The sequence below is a fragment of the Akebia trifoliata genome, chromosome 14, assembly GCF_017979445.1.
Source record: "Akebia trifoliata isolate Shusen 1 chromosome 14, ASM1797944v1, whole genome shotgun sequence".
NCBI lineage: Eukaryota > Viridiplantae > Streptophyta > Magnoliopsida > Ranunculales > Lardizabalaceae > Akebia > Akebia trifoliata.
Genome location: NC_141388.1, coordinates 365,709 through 385,731, shown reverse-complemented (window position 1 = coordinate 385,731; position 20,023 = coordinate 365,709). Strand labels below are relative to the sequence as shown.

At 32.6% G+C, this 20,023-nt stretch overlaps 1 protein-coding gene across 5 annotated transcripts; it reads right to left on the bottom strand.

Annotated features, from left to right (window-relative positions):
* Nucleotides 1-3,719: 3,719 nt before the first annotated feature.
* On the bottom strand, nt 3,720-11,690 carry LOC147385226 (uncharacterized). 5 transcript variants are annotated; one of them, XM_086423822.1, is made up of 5 exons: nt 11,146-11,690; nt 10,594-10,916; nt 7,935-10,453; nt 4,075-6,890; nt 3,720-3,967 (listed from the first exon to the last, which is right to left on the bottom strand). In XM_086423822.1, the coding sequence occupies exons 1-3, from the start codon at nt 11,354-11,356 to the stop codon at nt 9,380-9,382; spliced, it is 1,608 nt and encodes a 535-aa protein (XP_086279948.1). In that variant the 5' UTR covers nt 11,357-11,690; the 3' UTR covers nt 3,720-3,967; nt 4,075-6,890; nt 7,935-9,379. The 5 variants fall into 5 exon arrangements, with proteins under 5 accessions (XP_086279948.1, XP_086279947.1, XP_086279946.1 ...); XM_086423821.1 differs by having other exon boundaries at nt 4,075-8,082; nt 8,775-10,453; XM_086423820.1 differs by having other exon boundaries at nt 4,075-8,082; nt 8,788-10,453.
* Nucleotides 11,691-20,023: the final 8,333 nt, after the last annotated feature.

Sequence of the window (20,023 nt, the reverse complement as noted above, 5' to 3'; positions counted from 1 at the left end):
AGAGAATTCGATCTAGAATTCTACCCTAACTTAAATATTGAAGAGTCTTTAACAATTATTATCACACTGAAACCCTACAGCAACAAGGCGAGAGAAAAGAGTAATGACAATAACACGTTGAGATACTCACTCTAGAGATCTCGAGTATTAGAAATTGGAGGAAATCGACCATCACAATAATAAAAAATATATAAATAAAAAACTAAGTGTTTATGAGCATTTCAACAGATCGGTCTTTTGGAGTAATTAATTAGTTAACATTTATATGATAATTTCTTTTTGAAGAGAATTTTATCTATAATTCTATCATAACTTAAATATTGAAAAGTCTTTGACAATTATCACACTGAAACCCTATAGCTACGAGATGAGAAAAAAGAGTAACGACAATAACATGTTGAGATACTCACTTGGAGATCTCGAGGTGTTAAGAGATTAGAGGAAATCGGCCACCACAATAATAAAAAATAATATAAATAAAAAACTAGGTACTTATGAGCATTTCATGACAAAAGATGGTGTTTGATTACACTAAGTCTTTGCTAATGAGAACTTTGTCTCCCCTTCCAACTTTCCACCTTCCATCTGTTTTCTACCCCATAAAAGGACTCAAATTAAGCAATATTTGATTTTTTTTTTTTTTTTTCTCTCCCCCTTTTCTATCCTTTTTAAAGGACAAGACTCCACCGTCCTCCAATTGCATCTGATAAACGTGATGGTCATCATCATTAGGATGTCTTGATCAAATAAAATATAAAGACATCCCAAAAATACACTCTGTTTGGGCCCACTGACTTTGCAATCGCCTGCTGACCTATACACTTAACAATCAAACTGATTTAAAGAACATAAATCTGATGGCTAAAAAGCATCGAAAAAAACTGCTTGAATCCAATGGTTATAAATGGCTAATATCTTTGATTCTTGCCTGGTTGATGTATAGGTAACATTTTCGTATAGAATTTCAAGAATATCTTTATCAAAATAATAATAATAAAGATGTCTTTATCAAAAATATTCATCATGGTCATCCAAGTGATATAAAGCTAAAACTAAATATATAAATAATATTATATAAAAAGAACAAAGAAGAGAAAGGAAAAGTATATGAGAATTCCTTTGTCCAATCTCCATTGATTGGGATGGGTTCTCACTTTAGTAGACATCTATGATGGGGTCTGCATCATGGCTTGTCTCTCCATATTAGACTTCAAGGGTCACCCTTACTCCTCTATATTATTTCATTTAAGAAGGCTCCTTGGTTTATCCTTCAAAATTCTCTACTTGTATGTTTTTAGCACATGCATCAAAAAATTATATAAAACCATTCTTATATTTCATATTAAACTAAAAAAAAAAAAAAAAATCGTGATAATTTGACATCCACCTCTAACACACTCCCCCCTACACCCGCATCACAGAATCATAGATCATTTGCTTCAGGATATATAATAAAATTTATTATGATTCTGCATATCCCGAGGCAAATGATCTATGATTCTATGATGAGAGTGCAGGGGAAAGTGTGTCAGAGAGGGCGTCAGAAAATCATTATTATATTTTATATTTAAAAAACTCAAATAGTATACAGCAACAACAACCAATGCTTAAAAAACCGAACCGAACCAATGGTCCGATCAGGTTCAACTAGATTTTGCCATAAAGTTGGTTCAGCCAATGAATTATTCGTTTTCTTCACTACTATAATGAGTGAAGAGAGGGTAAAGTGATTTGATGCCAAAATTTTAGAGATAAAAAATGCCCCACATTTACTTTTAACTTTATTATTATCAAGTTCATTTTTATCAAATTGAATTACCTTAATTAATATTTTAAATTACAAAAAGCCCATTTAATTTCACCAATTATCCTTTTATTTGGTTTTCTTAAAAATCATGACTCTAGTTAATATTTTAAAGAGTCGTAATGAATGAACATGGTTTTGATATGTGGCTGAAGTGGCAAGGGCACAGAACCATAGATCTTTTTCATCGGGATACATAAGAAAAAGATGTGGGGTTCTGTGCTCTTGCCACGTTAATTGCATACCCAACATTATTCTGTTTTAAATTATAAAAAAAAATTCTTATAATATAGTAAATGATAAAATGTGTTATATAAAATTATATTATCTATTTAAAATTTTAGGCATAAGTTATTAACATAATTATAAAATTTTGAAATAATAATAATAATAATAATATTCATATATAAATCATATATATTTTTTTTTAAATATATGTGTGTTTATACACCCCATCTACTAATATAATATAAAACTATAAATAAAGGTATTTCAGAAGAAAAAAAGTATAATTTTTTTAATAAATAATAATATACATCCGTTGATCAATTTGACAAATACTCGATATTTAAAGCATTATTTTATAAATAACCAACACTGTGCGGACGAACAAAGTATGAATCCTATATACCAATGTACACCTCTATACATGCCATGAGTAAAATTTTAATCCCTTACATAAGACATAAGTAGATGAGGTCCCCAAAGAAGGCTACGAGAAACTAACAGATGTGCTTAGTTAATTATTGAACTTTCTCCTGATAAATGGAAAGTTGAAGTCAGTGATCTTGTTAACAATTTGGACTACGGCAAAAACTGAAAATTTTGAGATCTAAAATTCGATAAACATTCAAAAATTCCAAAACCAAAATAATTCAATAATCCAGAATTTTTTACGAATTAAATGGGTGATTGCTAACAAGCTTTGGAGTAGTATGAACTTGAACTTGGTCTCACAAGCAGACTAAAGAAGAATGTAGTAATGAGCTGAACTTGTGGATTTTGTTGTTAATTGGGCCTACATTCAAAGTTATTGGACACTACATATATTTCAAAGGGTTTAATGTGTTGGAGCCCACAAAACAAAGTGAAGAAAGTGTTTGAAATGTTCTGATAATGTGACTTAGGCACGTGGCAACTCAATTGACTTACCTGATGTGAAAGGCTTGGGAATCGAAGCAGATGTGCTCTTCTCGGGATATAGTTTATAATTCCCCATAAAAAAAAATAGCAGGTTTGTATCTCGAGAAGAGCAGATCTATGGTTTGATTCTGATCAGGATCAATTTGGTTGGAATGATTTACATTAAAAATATGTGTACTTTTTTCTTGGATTACCTTCATTTTTTTTTTATCATTTTTTTTAACGGGTTGTCCTAGTGGCATGCCAAACCTTGATAAGCTCGATAGGTCAAGTGTTTGAAACCCCAAGAAGCTATAAATTCCTTGGGGCCACCCTCCAAGGTCCACCGGACCATAGGAATTTGTGACCGGGGGATTAGGGTGGGGAAACCCATGATAAGGAAAAAAAAAAAAAAAAACCTTCCTTTTCTTTCATGAGAAAATAAGATTAAAAAAATTTGTGGTTTACTGAAAACCAATTGTACAACCTAGTCTGATCACCGGCTTGGTCCAATTTTAAAACCGTACATGATTGAATAAAATCATGATGTTAAACCATACCAAGAAGCTGGGAGTTCTGATTGAATTTGTTTTAAATCGTTTTAAATAAAAAAAACATCTATCGACACTACTAGAGACTTATACTTACTTTTCTTTAACAAAAAAGTACACCAATCATAAAGTATTTATCAAATATCATCTTAAAATAAACTAAATTAATTTTATTTGAATCAATTTTAAATAAATATTAATCAACATTTATTTTAACAACTATATCTTACAAGTCGGTCGATTTTGTTATAAAAAAAATTTTCGAAATGCCTACAGGAAAATTTATATAAATCCAATACAAAAGCCAGCCCAGCCCAACACCCCCGCCCACCCTTGTAAATTCTCTCCTCAAATTCCTATTTTGCTAGTGGAATTGAATGGCTCCACTTTTCCTTATTTCTATTGAGGAAATATCCAGCCAAAACCTCTTTTTTGGTATTGAGATAAACATCTCTCTCAACTCCTCTAGAATTTCAAGATCTTCAAGAACCTAGAAGAAGAAACCAAAAGACATTAATTGAGTTAGGTTTCCCAAGGAGAAAATTTAAGTTGAAAAGTGGGCAAGACGAATTTGCAAACATTGAAATGTAAACGCACCTTAAAAACACCATTGATGTTCTAACCGCCTACGAGGAAAGTGCATCCTGTTCTTGTTAGAAAATAATGGGAGTAATTCGATTAAGAAAAAAATATAACTTCTAGGCTCGAATCTGATTCGATCTCTTTTAGACAAATATTCTCCCCTACTGATTGAACCAAAATACACAAGAGATTAATGAACAAATACTTTCAGGATACAAAGAAGCCTTACACACAATTTACTAAATTAGATTATGTACTACTCGATTTAGTTTAGAACACTTGAAAAAATAAGAAATTGATGATGCCTAGATCTTAAGCTTAGAGAGAGGAGAATACAGAAATTTTCAGTGAAGAAATCTGAATTCTAATTGACTTTTTATAGCTATTTTTGTGTCTGTTGATAAAGAGTTATGATTTAATGTCTCTTGGTTTAATAGCCGTTAGATTGTGTCTGATCTGAGATCTAACGATCCAGATTGCACCCTACGAAGGTATGTGTCTCATGCCTTTTAACTAACACTTTTTATTTGAATCTGTTTGATCTAGTGACTCTGATCGCGTCTAATCAGTTGACATTTGATCTAACGGATCCGATCGTTCCTGATCGGATACCAATCATGAACCAATACACCTGATCAATTCTGATGGGGTACAATCATGAATCAACGCACCTGATCGTTTCTGATCGAGTACTAACTTGATCCAATGCATCAGATCGTTTCTGATCCGATATTAATCCGATCAGATACTAACTTGATCATGCGGTGTTGATCGCACCCGATCCATCATACTTGACGGATCAACCACAACCATTGGATGGTTTCGTATCCCGAAAACTTTAAGACTCCCCAGCTCCTCTTGACGATGCGTACATGCAAAATGTAAAGTACGTCTCAAAGCGCCTTAAACGCCCAATCACCCTTTCTCACGTGCACGGGTGGTGCTTCGCACCACCTCGAAACACTGGATCAAAGTTTTAAAGGTGTGACACAAATACAACTAACTATTTGACTATTACTTATAAGGTACCCCACTTTCTTACTTGTAAGCAATGTGGGACTAAACCTTATATACACAAAAATCTCAAAAACTAACTTCAAAAAAAAAAAAACAAACCAATAAACCACAAAAGCCTTATTTTATTTTGAAAATATTCAACGGTACTCTTACATCCTAGCAGTATTTCCAGCATCTTACGATGATCTCCATCATAGTACTTTGACTAAAAATTAAAGACAGAATCACGTTTTTGTTTAAATAAACCAAGATCATTTAGAGTCTTTCCCTAGGGTCTTGTACTACAATGAAGAAATATGTAAATGTCTTGTTGAAATAACCAAGAAGATATTACCGCCTAAGTCCTACAAAACTATTAATTGATATCGTTCCCTAATTTACATAATTTTAGATCCCTGACACAATAAGTGGTAAATGATATCATATACCATCTTGAAACATTTCCTTGGGGCATTCTTTGCCTATTGAAAGTGAAAATTATCAAACATTGGATAATTGAAGATTTTGGTTATGTTATCTGAGTATTTGTTTCATTCATTGACATAAGCAACAAAAATAGAACAGGGAAATGTCTATGGAAAATTATTCATGACATCAGTTTTTGTTTAAATAAACCATGACCATGACATCAATCAATCAATGATGTCATTGATAAACAAGGTATGTCCTTTTGGATCTTTATTTACAACCTCAATCCACTTCATTTTCCCTCTTTTATAACCTTCAACTTGCACCAAAGCACTCCTCGGTGGACTTGTCATTGATCTTTATTATACATGTGCAAACCATCTCTTAACTTGACATTATTTTCTCTCCTATAGTATCTATTATTAGATTCCTCCAAATGCGCTCATTCCTGATTTGGTCAAGCTTAGTATGCCACTTGTCTATCAATGTCCACATCTCTACCATACTCTTGTATGAAATTGTTTCCTGGTTGCTGAACATTGAGCTCCATAAAGCATAGCAGGTCATATTGTTGGCTTGTAAAATTTTCTTGATGGGTTTGAATTCAATAGAACTCTCAAAAGCGCACCTCCACTTAAGCCAACCAGCACCAATCTGGTTGGACACATCTGATGAGATCCATTTAGTATTTTCTTCATCCCCTTATTGGAGGACAAAGTACTTCTATGCCTTTTGTACAATTTTCCTTATGAACCAAATGCAAAAGTTTTGCAGAAAAAGAGTGTATTAAACAGATGGAGAGATGCAATTCATTAATAAAAGGAAATATATATATATATGGGACGGTTCAGCAACCCTAAAGTTTGCCAAGTTTGGTGCCAAACATTTTTCAAAATATGGGTTAGAAGCTTTGGAATGAGCTGATTTTTAGTGAGGATGATCTCTATGATGAGGAGATCATCCTCACCAAAAATCAGCCTATTCTAAAACTTCTAACCCCATCAAAAGTGATTTACAAAAATTGGACGGTCCACGATTATTCAACTCGTAAACTAGGGTCAGAAGTTTCAAAATGAGCTGATTTTTTGTGAGGATGATCTCTTCACCGTAGAGATCATCCTCACAAAAAATCAGCCTATTCCAAAACTTCTAACCACATCAAAAGTGATTCACAAAAAATGTTTGGCACAAAACTTGGCAAACTTTAAGGCTGCCGAACCGCTCCCATATATATATATATATATATATATATATATGTATATATATAAACAAATAAATTTAAAGGTCATGGTGCTTGGCCAAAAAAAGGTTGTGGTAACCAATCAGACCTCTATCCGCGACACCACTCCCTTTGTCACTGATATGGTGTCTCCTCCAAATGGGTATCCTACAACAGTAACCGCATCCTGCCCATTCAAAAGCACCACTAGCAACACTTCAAGTGTGTGCATGATATCACAACAAAAAATATGGTTACAGCATGGAAATAAACATTTTAAATGAGAGGAAATAAGCACAAATTTGGCCTTTCATTTAGTTATCATATTTTCTGCAAATACAAATTTATGTTGAATGCCTACTCTTTCATACATTCAGGAACAGTATCCTGAAATGTGTATAAGGACAATAAGAAGATGGTGCATGATAACCTTTTGGAATGGATATGTATCATACAAAATTGATATAACAAAGATTCCTTGCCAATATTTTGGTGTCAGAATAAATCATGTATATCACTAAAACACAGAAGAAATTGGAAACCAACTTAAGCAAAGCATAATTTATTTATTTTTTCGATACATGGGTATCCAGATTTTTTTTTTGTTAAGTTACATGGGTATCCAGACTTAGTCCCAATAACCACAAGGATAGGAGATTTTGCAATGCATTAATGAATTGGCATAAAACAACCATAATACACACAATTATGTCATGATAAATATCAAATAATTACTTTAATCACTTCCTAAATCAATATGTAACAGCTTTGTACCATGCTAACAGTGGCTCAAAACAAAACTTTTTGAGTACAACTCTGTTGTAATCCACCACATACAAGTTCACAAATATTGTAGCTCAAAGTCTCAGACCACAAAACATCATCAAGCACCCGATCACAAGCTCAAAAGACCTTGAGCACTAAAACATTCCAAACAACATTATCACCACAAAGATGACTCGCCTCTTGCGAGAAAAAAGCACGTGAGTGTTGAATAACAGAAAACAGTAGTTAGATGCCCTAGCAGAGCTTCCCTTATCCCTCCGATGGTTTTGAACTTTCAATAACAGAAAACATATTAAGATGGATAAGCAATCTTAATCTTGGTATATGCCTCTTATAATGGCTCACATATGGCACTACTTCCTCTTGCTTGGGTTCCGGTTTTAATAAGAAGTCGATAGTACAATAATAGAAAATTTCAGACAATGATGCCTAAACAATTAAGTACCTCTTGAGTTGGATGGAGCCCGATGCCTGAACTCAATAGTCTTTGTTGATCGACGAAAGTAAAGGATCTCAACCATCTTCACATGGTCAATTGGTAACTCAAATATCAGCTTATTTGATCTTGAATATTCCCCCTTCATGTTGAAAGCCTGAGAGAAAATAACAAAAACTTGAAATGTTAAAAGAACATAACTAATCAACAAAGTGTTTGTAACCCCAAGAAGCTATGAATTCCTTGGGGCCACCGGACCTGTAGGAATTTCAAAGGGGGCGGTGTGTGTGACCACCAGAAGGGTGGGGATACCCACGATAAGCGGAAAAAAAAAAATCTTCCTTTTCTTTCGTGAGAAAATAAGATTAAAAAAATTGTGGCTTACTGAAAACCAATTGTACAACCTGGTCTGATCACCGGCTTGGTCCAATTTTAAAACCGTACATGATTGAATAAAATCATGATGTTAAACTATACCATGAAGCTGGGAGTATTGATTGAATTTGTTTTAAACCATTTTAAATTAAAAAAATCTCTACAGAAAACTAAAAAGGCTGACTTTTTAATTGTAATTTGAGTCCTGATAATATGACTCGCCAGGTGGCATACTCAAATGACTCCATGACGTGGACAAGTTCAGGAATTTATGGGGAAGTGCAATCATGTTTCCCGAGGCGTTCAGATCTATTGTATCTGAACTTGTCACGTCATGAAGTCATTTGAGTACGCCACCTGGTGAATCATTATCACGACTCTTGTAATTTTCTTACACAAAATAGGAACTTTCTTAAACAGAATACTCAAATAAACACAAGTAAGCCCAAAGGTAGTATCTTATACCTTATATACCCTATGCATATACCTTGCTATCAGGGTAGACGTCCACCTTTGTCCTTCCCTTCCGCCGGGTAGGGTTGGACTATTGGCCTGGTCTGAGTACCACTTGCCTCCAACAATTGCTTCTCTGCCCTGTAATATATGTCTTCATCATGACACGTGTGGGGTCCTGATGAAGGTACCGATTTTACCCTCTACATTTATAAATTCTAAATTTATAATAAAACAATAGAAATAATAATAAAATACTTTAAAATGTTCAAACTTGATACAAGTGCAAACCCACATGTATCATATATGAGAGAGGATTTTGTAACTATAAGATTTTACAAACCCACATTGCCTTCTCTCATTATAATAGTAAAGATGATAAAGTTGAAGACCATAAAAGAAGAAGAATCATGACATAAACAATTTATTTTACTCAATAAACAATAAATAAAAAAACTAAGTGTTCATAAGAAAATGCGAAATATTAGCAAAGCAAGAGATATAACAACGATAATTGTCATATACATTCTTCCAACTGATCAGCTTACACAATAGTAACCCCAAGTCGATTATCTTGGAGGGGCACCCCACTGATGTTGGGAAAACAATTATCACCGTCAACACTATTATGGTTTTGGATTCAAAAACCCGTTGAATGGATCCATTGCATCTGAATCATATTGGCTCGATGTGAACTTCGCTTGTTGTGTGTCAAAATTATATTGTTTTGATCCACCCATGTCCCCAAAGATGTTGTTTTCTTGTGGAATTTCCATGAAACTGCTCCCCATGGCTGGTTGGTTATTTCCTTGTGGATTTTTCATGTAATTGCTCTCCATGGCTGGTTGATAGGGTCTAGAGAAAACTGGTTCACTAGATTTCATCTCATTATAGCACCTGAATTCCTTGTTCGGCATGTAATCAAAAGATTGATTAATGTGCATGGAATGATTCCAAACTGGATGATTATAAGCCAAGGGTTGCAAAGACCGATCTAATTCCTGGTAGGTATTAGTATTGTTCAACCCACTAGGAAAGGGTTGAAAAGACTGTGCGCCATCAAGGTAGGTATCATTAGTATTGTTCAACTCCATTGAACCATACATGCCATTGTGATTGCAAGTCGTCTCAGAAACTCCAAATATGCTAATGAACTCTGAATCCATATTAGGCTCCAATGTAGGTACTTTCTTGGGCCTCAATGCACAATTTGATCGAGTATTAGTATTGATCAACCCCATCAAATCATTCGAGCAATTGTGATCGTGAATCATCTGAAAGGTACCAATTTTTGTAGCGAGCACTGGCTTCTTATTATGCTCCAATGTAGATTCTTTCTTCGCCTCCGATTTACGATTTGAGCAAGTATTAGTGTTGATCAACCCCTTTGAATCATACATGACATTGTAATTATACGTTATCATTTCAGAAGCATCACATTCGTTAACAAACTCATGTTTCTTATTAGGCTTCAATGTAGGTACTTTCTTGGCCTTCAATTTACGATTTGAGCAAGTATTAGTGTTGATCAACCCCATTGAATCATACATGACATTGTGATTGTACATCATCTCAGAAGCATCACATTCGTTAATGAACTCCTCCGGTTTCTTATTAGATGCACGATTTGAGGGAGCCGAGGGAGTCTTTTTAGATTTTTCCTTCTTCTCATAAATCCTACACAATACCCAATCATCCAACTGCCAAAAAAAAAAAATTACAATCTGATCAAAAAACAAAGATAGAAATAAAAGAATAAAGATTAAAAATATAACAAAATCTTAATTAAATTTCAAATTCCAATTCAATTAAAACAGAGAAAAAAAGAAAATAAAAATACCCTCATACTGTCGTTGGATGTAAGCCTAACTCGAGAACTCCCATGATGATCTACCCTATACTCATGCATAATCCAATTGGTCTTGTCCCCTTTAGGAGGCTTTCCTTGGTAGAAAACTAATGCCTTCTTGTATCCAATCACGCTCTTAGGATTATTTTTATCAAAGAGTTTTTTATCTGCTCCAGTTGCCTTCCAGTATCCAGTATCCGCTGCGCGATTGGGACGATTCCCATTTTGATACTTACGGTCCCTAGGTGTGAAAAAATACCATTCATTTTCTCCAAATCTTTCATGCATATCTGTTAATCCACATACATGAAATACTACTCAAAAAAAAAAAAAAATTTATATGTCAAGTATTGCATTTTATTAAAGAAATTTCTTATATACAAGGACTTGAAATAGTTGAAAAAAATGTAATAATTAAACCTAATCTTCTTATCAATTAACTTTAAAATATCTTGTTCCATTCAAACCAAAATAGAATGACAAAAACTCATCATATGTATGTCTATATATATAAGAATAAAAAATAAAAAAGACTTTATAGACCTGCCAGTTCCTTTGGATTGTGCTTATAGAGATCAACTTCTTTGATTTTATCCATGGATAATGGACGATTAGTGATCTTTTTTAGCAAATAATGCTCAATGAGCTCGTCGTCGTCAGGGGCAAACCTGTAACCAGGTGGAAACTCATTATTCTCATTAACACCATCACCATTTGAATCTCTATGAAGAGGTGGTACTGAAGAGGAAGACATGATGACGACAGAGATGAAGATGGAAAGAGAGGTTCTTGATTGTAAGATCGGAGACAATGGCGCCAAAATTTTCTACTCTGTTTTTGCGGAAGCGTGTGATTTTGCGTAGGGTGTTAGTAGTCGAGAGATTCGGCCGATTCTTATAAACGAATCCGCAACTAAAAAGACTTCTTATCGATACCAAACACTGAAATTTCAAAGAGGAACGTATTCGGATGAATTTAGCCATCACACGCCTTTTCCAAAACATGAGAGAGAGAGGTGTGAATCAGTTCTGAACTCTTCTGTTGGTTCACGTTGGTCTCTAAATCTGAAACGAGCTCGAGACCTAAAGAAAACGAACTCCAACTTTAGCGACTCTTTAATGATTTATATATGAATTGGTGTGCAATTAGTAAACATTGGTGTGAACTATTTTTTTCCTTGATATCACAACCATTGGATTGAGAAGGATCTAACATGACCGGATATTTATCGCATTGAATTGGATATTAAAAAAAAATTTGATTCATTGCTAGGCCCGGAAGCTCCATTAAAGGGTGATTGACATAAATGGAGAAATTAAAAATTTTCAAAGATGAATTCTTTTTTATAAGAATTAGTTTAGATCTACAATTTTTTTTAAATCCTTGAGACTATTCACCCATCTCAATAGTTTGTTTAATGGACATTATCAAAGCACGTTAAGACTAATAATAATGTTATTTTTAAAGAGACTCTACTGTTTCGACAACTTTTACTAACAGCACCACCATTCCTATGATATCAACAAGGAATTAGCACCTATCTTGCATTCTTCTTAATAAAGGTTGGTGTGGCAATAGAAGCTCTCTATTTTTAAAAGTAAATATTTTTGTGTTCTTTAATTTTCCTTGAAAAATTTTAGTGTCCAACGAACCATTGAGATGTGAGGATATTCTTTAAAAAATCTAAGTGTATTCATATATGTTTTTAGGATTTTATTATCGTGTGCCCTTAGGACACACATTAACAAGACTCGTGTTTTTATTATTTCAATTTATTTTTTTCTTAGATTTTTTTGTTTTAGGTTTAAGATTTTATATGAATTTTTTTTTTTAATTGTAAAAAACTATTGAAATTGTTTAAATGAGTGCTATAATATTTGATTCCGTTGAGATTGTAATTAGAGACAAACCTTAGTACTAAATAAATAAAATATGTGAATGGTTGAGAATAAGTAAAAGTTGGGGTGCCAATAGAAACTCTCATATTTTTTTCTTGGATTATTTTATTTTATGTTTAAGATTTTATATGAACTCTTTTTTTAATTGTAAAAAACTATTGAAATTGTTTGAATGGATGCTATAATATTTTATTCTGTTGAGATTGTAATTAGAGACAAATCTTAATAATAAATAAAGAAAATAGGTGAATGGTTGAGAATAAGTAAAAGTTGGGGTGTCAATAAAAATTCTCATTTTTTTTTCCTTAGATTCTTTTGTTTTAAGTTTAAGGTTTTAGCGGTGATAAGTCTTTCAAATTAAGGATTTTTATCATTTCAATCGAGATACGATTTTGATATGAAGACTTCATATGATCATATCGTAGCCACTAATCCACTGGGTATTTTAGATGTACACTATCGGATTTGCTTACATGAAATCCAAGGAAATTGTTTATGCTCACAAAGTTCACAGAAAATCTGGAATCCACCAATCATAAGTACTTACGTGTATTGAATGACATTCTTAATTTACAAAAGTACCCTTGTTAGTGTGTGAGCATTATGAGCAAATATTTTGTAAGAAAAAAAAAATCACTGGAAAGTCCAAGCATTTGCTGAGAAGTTTACTCCCCCAAATTTCAGCAAATCCTACCTTACAATTTCTTCGAATAAATAGGAAATAACGGATATATCATTTTATAGATTACCTAGTTACATTCGAAAATTAAGAGTGTCACATCTTTATAGATCACAAAATTTTAACAACTTTATCTTAAAAAACAAGTTACTTTTCATCGTAGATTTTGATTTTAATTTCCATTTTCAGCACATTCAATCTAGTCCATAGAGTTCTTTCTTGATCCGTGGATCTTTCCGTCTAGGGATACAAAACTTCACTTCCCCATAAAAATGTGTATCCCAAGGAGTAAAGATCCACTTGTCGCACCTGGAGAGTCGATTGAGTGTGACTACGATGAATTTTTTTTATTTTAATCAATGAAATTTAGAGGGCTTGGATTGCTAATGTGGCAATGCAAATGGGCCCAACGACTACGATTGAAATATTATTAAAATAGAAACCTACTCATAACATAAGTTAGTAAGGGTTTGCTTAATTACGAGGAATTCGTTTTCAATGGAATATAAATTCCTTGGGAAAATGATCATACTAAAATAAATTCTATTTGATTTTGCCTAGGAAAAATCAAATAGACATGTTGGTTTCTAGCATAGTTTTAAAACTCATCGAATCAATTTCAAACTCAGCTGGGTTGTCTCAATTTGATTGGATTTCGAGGTGGTTTGGGCCCAAAAATCAATGAAACCAACTTGGTTGAATTAATTTGGCAAATTACCAACTCAACTTGATCAAATAGACATGTTGGTATTTAGCATGGTTTTATAACTCATCATATCAACTTCAAACTCAGCTGGGTTGACTCAATTTGATTGGATTTCGAGGTGGTTTGGGCCCAAAAATTGATGAAAATAACTCGACTGAGTTGATTTGGCATTACCATCTCAACTCGATCAGTCAGCTGAAAAATGCAGCTAGTTAAGTTAGAAACTCCACCAAGTAAATTTGACCATTCAAAATATTGTCTTGGGGATCAAAATAAATATTTTATTTCTTTTAAAATATTATAGATTTTATTTGATTGATTTGAGTCAACTTGACTCGACTAACAGATGAGAATCCATTTTTCCCTCCCAAATGGAAGATCAGTTTGGGAAAAAATATGTAAAACATGTAAAAATCATATTTTTTAAGGGTAATCCATTTGATACCCATTTTCCACGCGTAATCAAAACAAAGGTCTATTTAATTGCAGGAAAAAAAGATTCGTGATAAAATTCCATTATTTTATTGCATCTAGAAATATCAGAGTAAAATATTAGAGAAGGAGAAGAAATGGGAAGAAGAAGAAGAATGAGAGAAAGAGAGAGAGAGATCAACGATGGCAACGGTGAGGTGACAACAACGAGGGTTGTAGCATGGTTTCGAAACTAGTCCGAGATCGAGATGTATCGCCCAAGTTGTCTCGGTATTAGGCATGAACGATATAGACAATTCAATTTTTTGAACGAGATTAAGATTCCCACGTTCATTTTTCAAATTTTAGAATTTTAGAACGAGATGTCTCAAAAGTATTGAAAAACTCGTCTAAGATGATCCATTATTTGGGATGGACGAGATGCGAAATCTAATTTTCAAATCATGGGTATAAAGGAAAAATCTCGGATGTCATCAATTTCTCGAGATTTACTCCTAACAATCGATCTTCCTAGTTATTGATGCATACGAATGATAAAAAGTTAGTCACAAATCCAAAACTACATCCATGGACTTTGAAAAACTATTTCATTATTCTTGAAGTCATTATAAGATCTACAAAACTTAGCTTCCTCTACTTTTTTCCTCCTCTCGGTATTAGGCATGGATGAGATGTACAAGTTATTTTTTCAAATGAGATTAAGACCCCCATGTTTATTTTTCAAATTTTATAAGGAGATGTATAAAAAAAACTCATCCGAGACGACTCAGTATCTGGCATGGACGAGACTCGAAATCTAGTTTTCAAACCATAGGTTGTAAAGTTAAAATCTCAGATGCCGTCAATTTCTCGAGATTTACTCATAATAATCAATCTTCATAATTATTGATGCACAAGAATGATAAAAAATTCGTCCAAAATCCAAAACTACATCCCTGGGCTTTGAAAAATCATTCCATTATTCTTGAAAATCATTATAAGTTCTACAAAACTTAGCTTCCTTTGCTTTTTTCCTCCTCTCCTTGCCTCCCATCCCCCCGCCTAATTTCCTCCATCTATTTCAATTATATGTTTTTCATGGATTTTTAGGGTATGGGTTTTACTCTACTTGGTTTTTATTTTTAGGTGAAAACCGCCACAGCTACAGAGAAGATCTTGGCTAGGGCTTCTGAGAGGTTTCAATTGGTTCCGGGAGACAATGTTTGGGTGAACGTTGATGTTTTGATGACTCACGATGTTTGTGGACCCGGAACATTTGGAATCTTCAAGAAAGAGTTCTGCGAGAATGTCATAATCTAAAAATAGATATTCTCTAATCAATCAGGAGACTTTGTAGATAAGATTACAAACAAAATCTAATTTAAAATATATCAAAGAGCTAGATTCACTTTCACATAGGGATAAATAGAAAAATGAAATCCATATTTTATTGGATTTATTAATGAGAATAGGGATCCATTTTTTTTATAGGAAGAACAACAAAACACATGGAAAATATGATTTTTCAATGGGGGGAGTCCGTATCTTATTCACCAACTTTACGAAGGATTAAAACTCTTCTCCCAGCACGTAAGCCATAATCGGGATCTGATTCTGTATTTTTACATGGAATACCCTTTTAAAACTTTTTTACTTTTTACTTTTTACTTTTTAAAGATATCTATATCTATATCGGAGATACGATTTTGATAAGAAGACTTCGCATCCCTGACATCAATCCTACTGGGTGTTTAAGATGTAAACTATCGAATCGCCCAAATTTCCGTACATGAAATCCAAGCAATTGCCGAAAAGTTTTCTCCCGCAAATGTTAGATAGCTAAACAATCCCTTAATCTATTCTTTAATACACGTGGCTTCAAACCATGTTCATCAAACTAACACCAATTCTTCTTAAGAGCAAATCTGTATCCTCCTATTATATCTGCGAATATAAATAGGAAACAATGGAGACATCTAGAAAAATCATTTTCTAGATGAGTGGGATCTGTTAACTCTTAAGAAAATCTCATGAAAAAACATACATGGTGCCAACTCTTTAAACACAAAATCCAATGATTGAGATTTATGAGTATCTTGATAATACAAATTTCAAAGATATTTATCCCGATGATAAATCTCAACCATTGGATTTTACTTTTAAAGGGTTGGGATCATGTGTTTGAATAGGATGTCACACATGGTTATAACTCACAAAATTTTAATAACTACTTTTATATTTAAAAAGAAATTATATTTTACTGTTGATTTTGATTTTAAATTTAAAAGTTCAGAGGCCATCCAATATCTTTGATGAAGTCAAAAGCTTTTTTTTTTTTTCAATGAAATCTAGAGGGATTAAATTATATACCTTATTCTTTGAATAATTGAATTAAGCCAACTTACTCTTGGGATGTGACATAGGAGCTAATGATGATTTGAAGGAACCCTCTCCTTTTCTCAAACGTTTTGGTGAATATATGAGATAAAAAACAACTACTCAGGGAATTCATTTTCAATAGAATACAAATTCTATGGGAAAATGATCATATCAAAATGAATTTCAATGTTTGATTGCACCTAGGAGAATATCAAATAGAAAGGCTGATTTGTGGCATAAGTTAAGTAAGGGTTTGTTTGATTGCATGGAATTCATTTTTAATGGAATACAAATTCCTCGGGAAAATGAACATATTTAAATGAATTCCACTATTTGATTGCGCCTAGGAAAATATCAAATAGGCATATTGGATTTTAGCATGGTTTTAAAACTCATCGAATCAACTTCAAACTCAGCTGGGTTGACTCAATTTGATTGGATTTTGAGGTGGTTTGGACCCAAAAATCGATGGACCCAACTCGGTTGGGTTAGCTCGAAAATGCAGTTAGTTAAGTTAGAAACTCAACCAAGTAAATTGACTATTTAAAATATTGTCTTGGGATCAAAATTTAAAATATATAGATTATTTTTTGTATTTGATTGATTTGAGTCAACATGTGAGTTGTCAACTTGACTCAACTAATACTATGACTTTTATTGGGGGGAGGTAACGACGAGAGAATTACATTAGGAGATGGGAAAATGATTTTTCCAGAGCTAGAATGAGAATCCATTTTTTGTGAGGAAATGAGTAGGGTGGAAAAATGAAATTCCATTTTTTGATTGCATCTAGAAAATACCAAAGAAAAATATTAGAGGAGGAAGATAAACAGGAAAAAGAATATGAATGGGAAGAGGGAGAGAGAGCGTGAGTGGTTGGCGATGATGACAATGAGGTGACAACAATGAGAGTAATGGCGATGGTAGTGGGGAAGAATAATAAAAGTTCAAGATTTTTGTGAGAAGAAGACTCATTTTCACATAGGGATAGGTGGAAAAATGAATTCCATACTTTGTTGGATTTGTGAATAAGAATAAAAATCCATTTTTCACAGGAACAATCAATCAAACTCATGGAAATATGGTTTTTCATAGACAATGAACTTTCCACTTATTTTCCATATACAAACAAACATACCCCCAAGGAAAATTTCCTTGATGGGTACAAAATTTAAAAATCTTTCAAAAACCATTTTAAAAATAGTACTTTTTACCGTTCAAATTTTAATTTAAAATTTTTGAGTTTGGGTGACCGTCACCATTTTCAACACACCTTGGATCAAACCTTTTTTTTTTATAATTTGATTTATTTCATGAAATCTATAAGGTTGTCATGTTGGATCAACAATGATCGGTAAGATTTGAAATCTTACTAAGTTATCATTTTCAAACTGATGGCATGTTTCTTGACCCCAATCTTTCTTATGTACTAATTAAAACTGGTTAACTTAATAGATAATAGAGTATTGGTGGCGATAACCAACATATTGATGCATTCCTTACCAAACATTAGTTTTAAACAATTGCCCCATGTTATTTTCAAACGATACATTAAAGAAGAAAAATCGAGATTTTTCAGAAAAATGGATTCATATTCAAAGAGTGCATAATCATATGAATAAACTCGCACTAACCCATTAATTAGAGGTCCAAGTGGAATTTTCTCTTGAGGGGTAAAAGAGGAATTGAAATATGCATCTGTAACTAACAAACCAAAAAACAAACAAACAAACAAACAAAACAAAGTTGAATAAAAGAATAGAAAAACCAAACAAGTTTTACTAGAAATATTTATCAGTAGAGTGTATGAATGTTGTGTTATGGAACAACAAATCCTACGTATGAAATTGGTTAGGATATCATTAAGGGGGTGTCTATTTGCACACACTGAAATGGGTCAAGTACTTATTTTCTATACCCACCTTGACTTTAAAATATCTTTTTGGACACACCTAATAATTTGTTTTAACCTCTATTACTTATCGCACACACATAAAAGTAACAAACCATTTCTTCTTCCTCCTTTTCTCTTCTTCGCCTTCCCTCTCTCTTATTTCATCTTCTTCTTTTTTGCATATAGAAATGTTTCAATGAGAGTTTTAAGCTTCAATTTTACTTGTTTTTCTTATACTGTCACTTCCAATTGAGTCAAAGTCGTTCACATGAGAAAGATTTGTTTGGTAGGTACTTACTAAATTTGTTTTGCAAGATTTGGTAGATACCTATCGAATTGATTTTGTAATGTTTAGTAGAAAATTTATTTGGTAGGTATCTATTGAATTTGCTAAAACAAGTTTGGTTTAAACCTACCAAACATAACTGTCAAAAAATCTTTGAATTTTTTTTATTCAAAATCGTCGTTTTAAGGTTTTAATAGTGACTTATATATTTTTTGATGATTAAATACAAAAAATTAAAAGAAATAAGATAGTTTGGAGAAAAAAAAAAATCCTAATCTCCATTGATTCAACCTTTCACAAAACTCATAAGAAAATGAATATGGAAAAAAAAGAAGAAAGGAAAGAATAATAATAATAATAATAATAATAATAATAATAAGAAACTAGATTTTGGGTTTTTTGTTTGATATATGTTGGTGGGTGCAATAAGCCAAAACGAAATGATGAAACGGTAATTTACTTTTTAAAAAATAAAAGACAAAAGTCACTAAAGTGGGCACATCGAGGCATTTCGATGTGTGCAAATAGCCGTCCCCTATCATTATTCATTAGGGACAATTAGAGATGTACAAATTACCCATCACCCAAAAATTAAGCTGGAACCAAAGCCCAATCGAGTCGAATCAAACTATTTCGGTCTGGATTCGAGTTCCAACCTTGAAAATCGAACCAAACCTGAACCAAATCAAAATTAGAACCGAACCGATTAAAACATGAAAAATTAAAAAAAAAATCTAAAATATTTTTCCCCCACCTTTTATTTTTATAGTTATACAATTGGCAACAAAATATATGTTTTATTGTAGTAAATATTTACCAATCAAAAGAAAGTTTCTTTATACATGGGATTTGTACAATAAATAACAAAGTAATTATTTTATGTAACAAATAGTTATCAAATATTATATTTCATACCATAGGCAAAATATTATTTATTTTATAATAATAAATAATTATCAATCAATAAATTTTGGATCTATCTTTATGTTTTATATAATTGACAGTAACACAATAATTATTTTTTTATCTTAAAATTTAACAGAAAAAAAAAAAATCAAAATTCTTAAAATTTCATTATCTACAAGTTTGTGACATCGAATCATATTTTTATTAGATGTCAAAGTGTCAGCTCACGACACTCGGTAGGGTTTAAGTAGATTTCAACAAA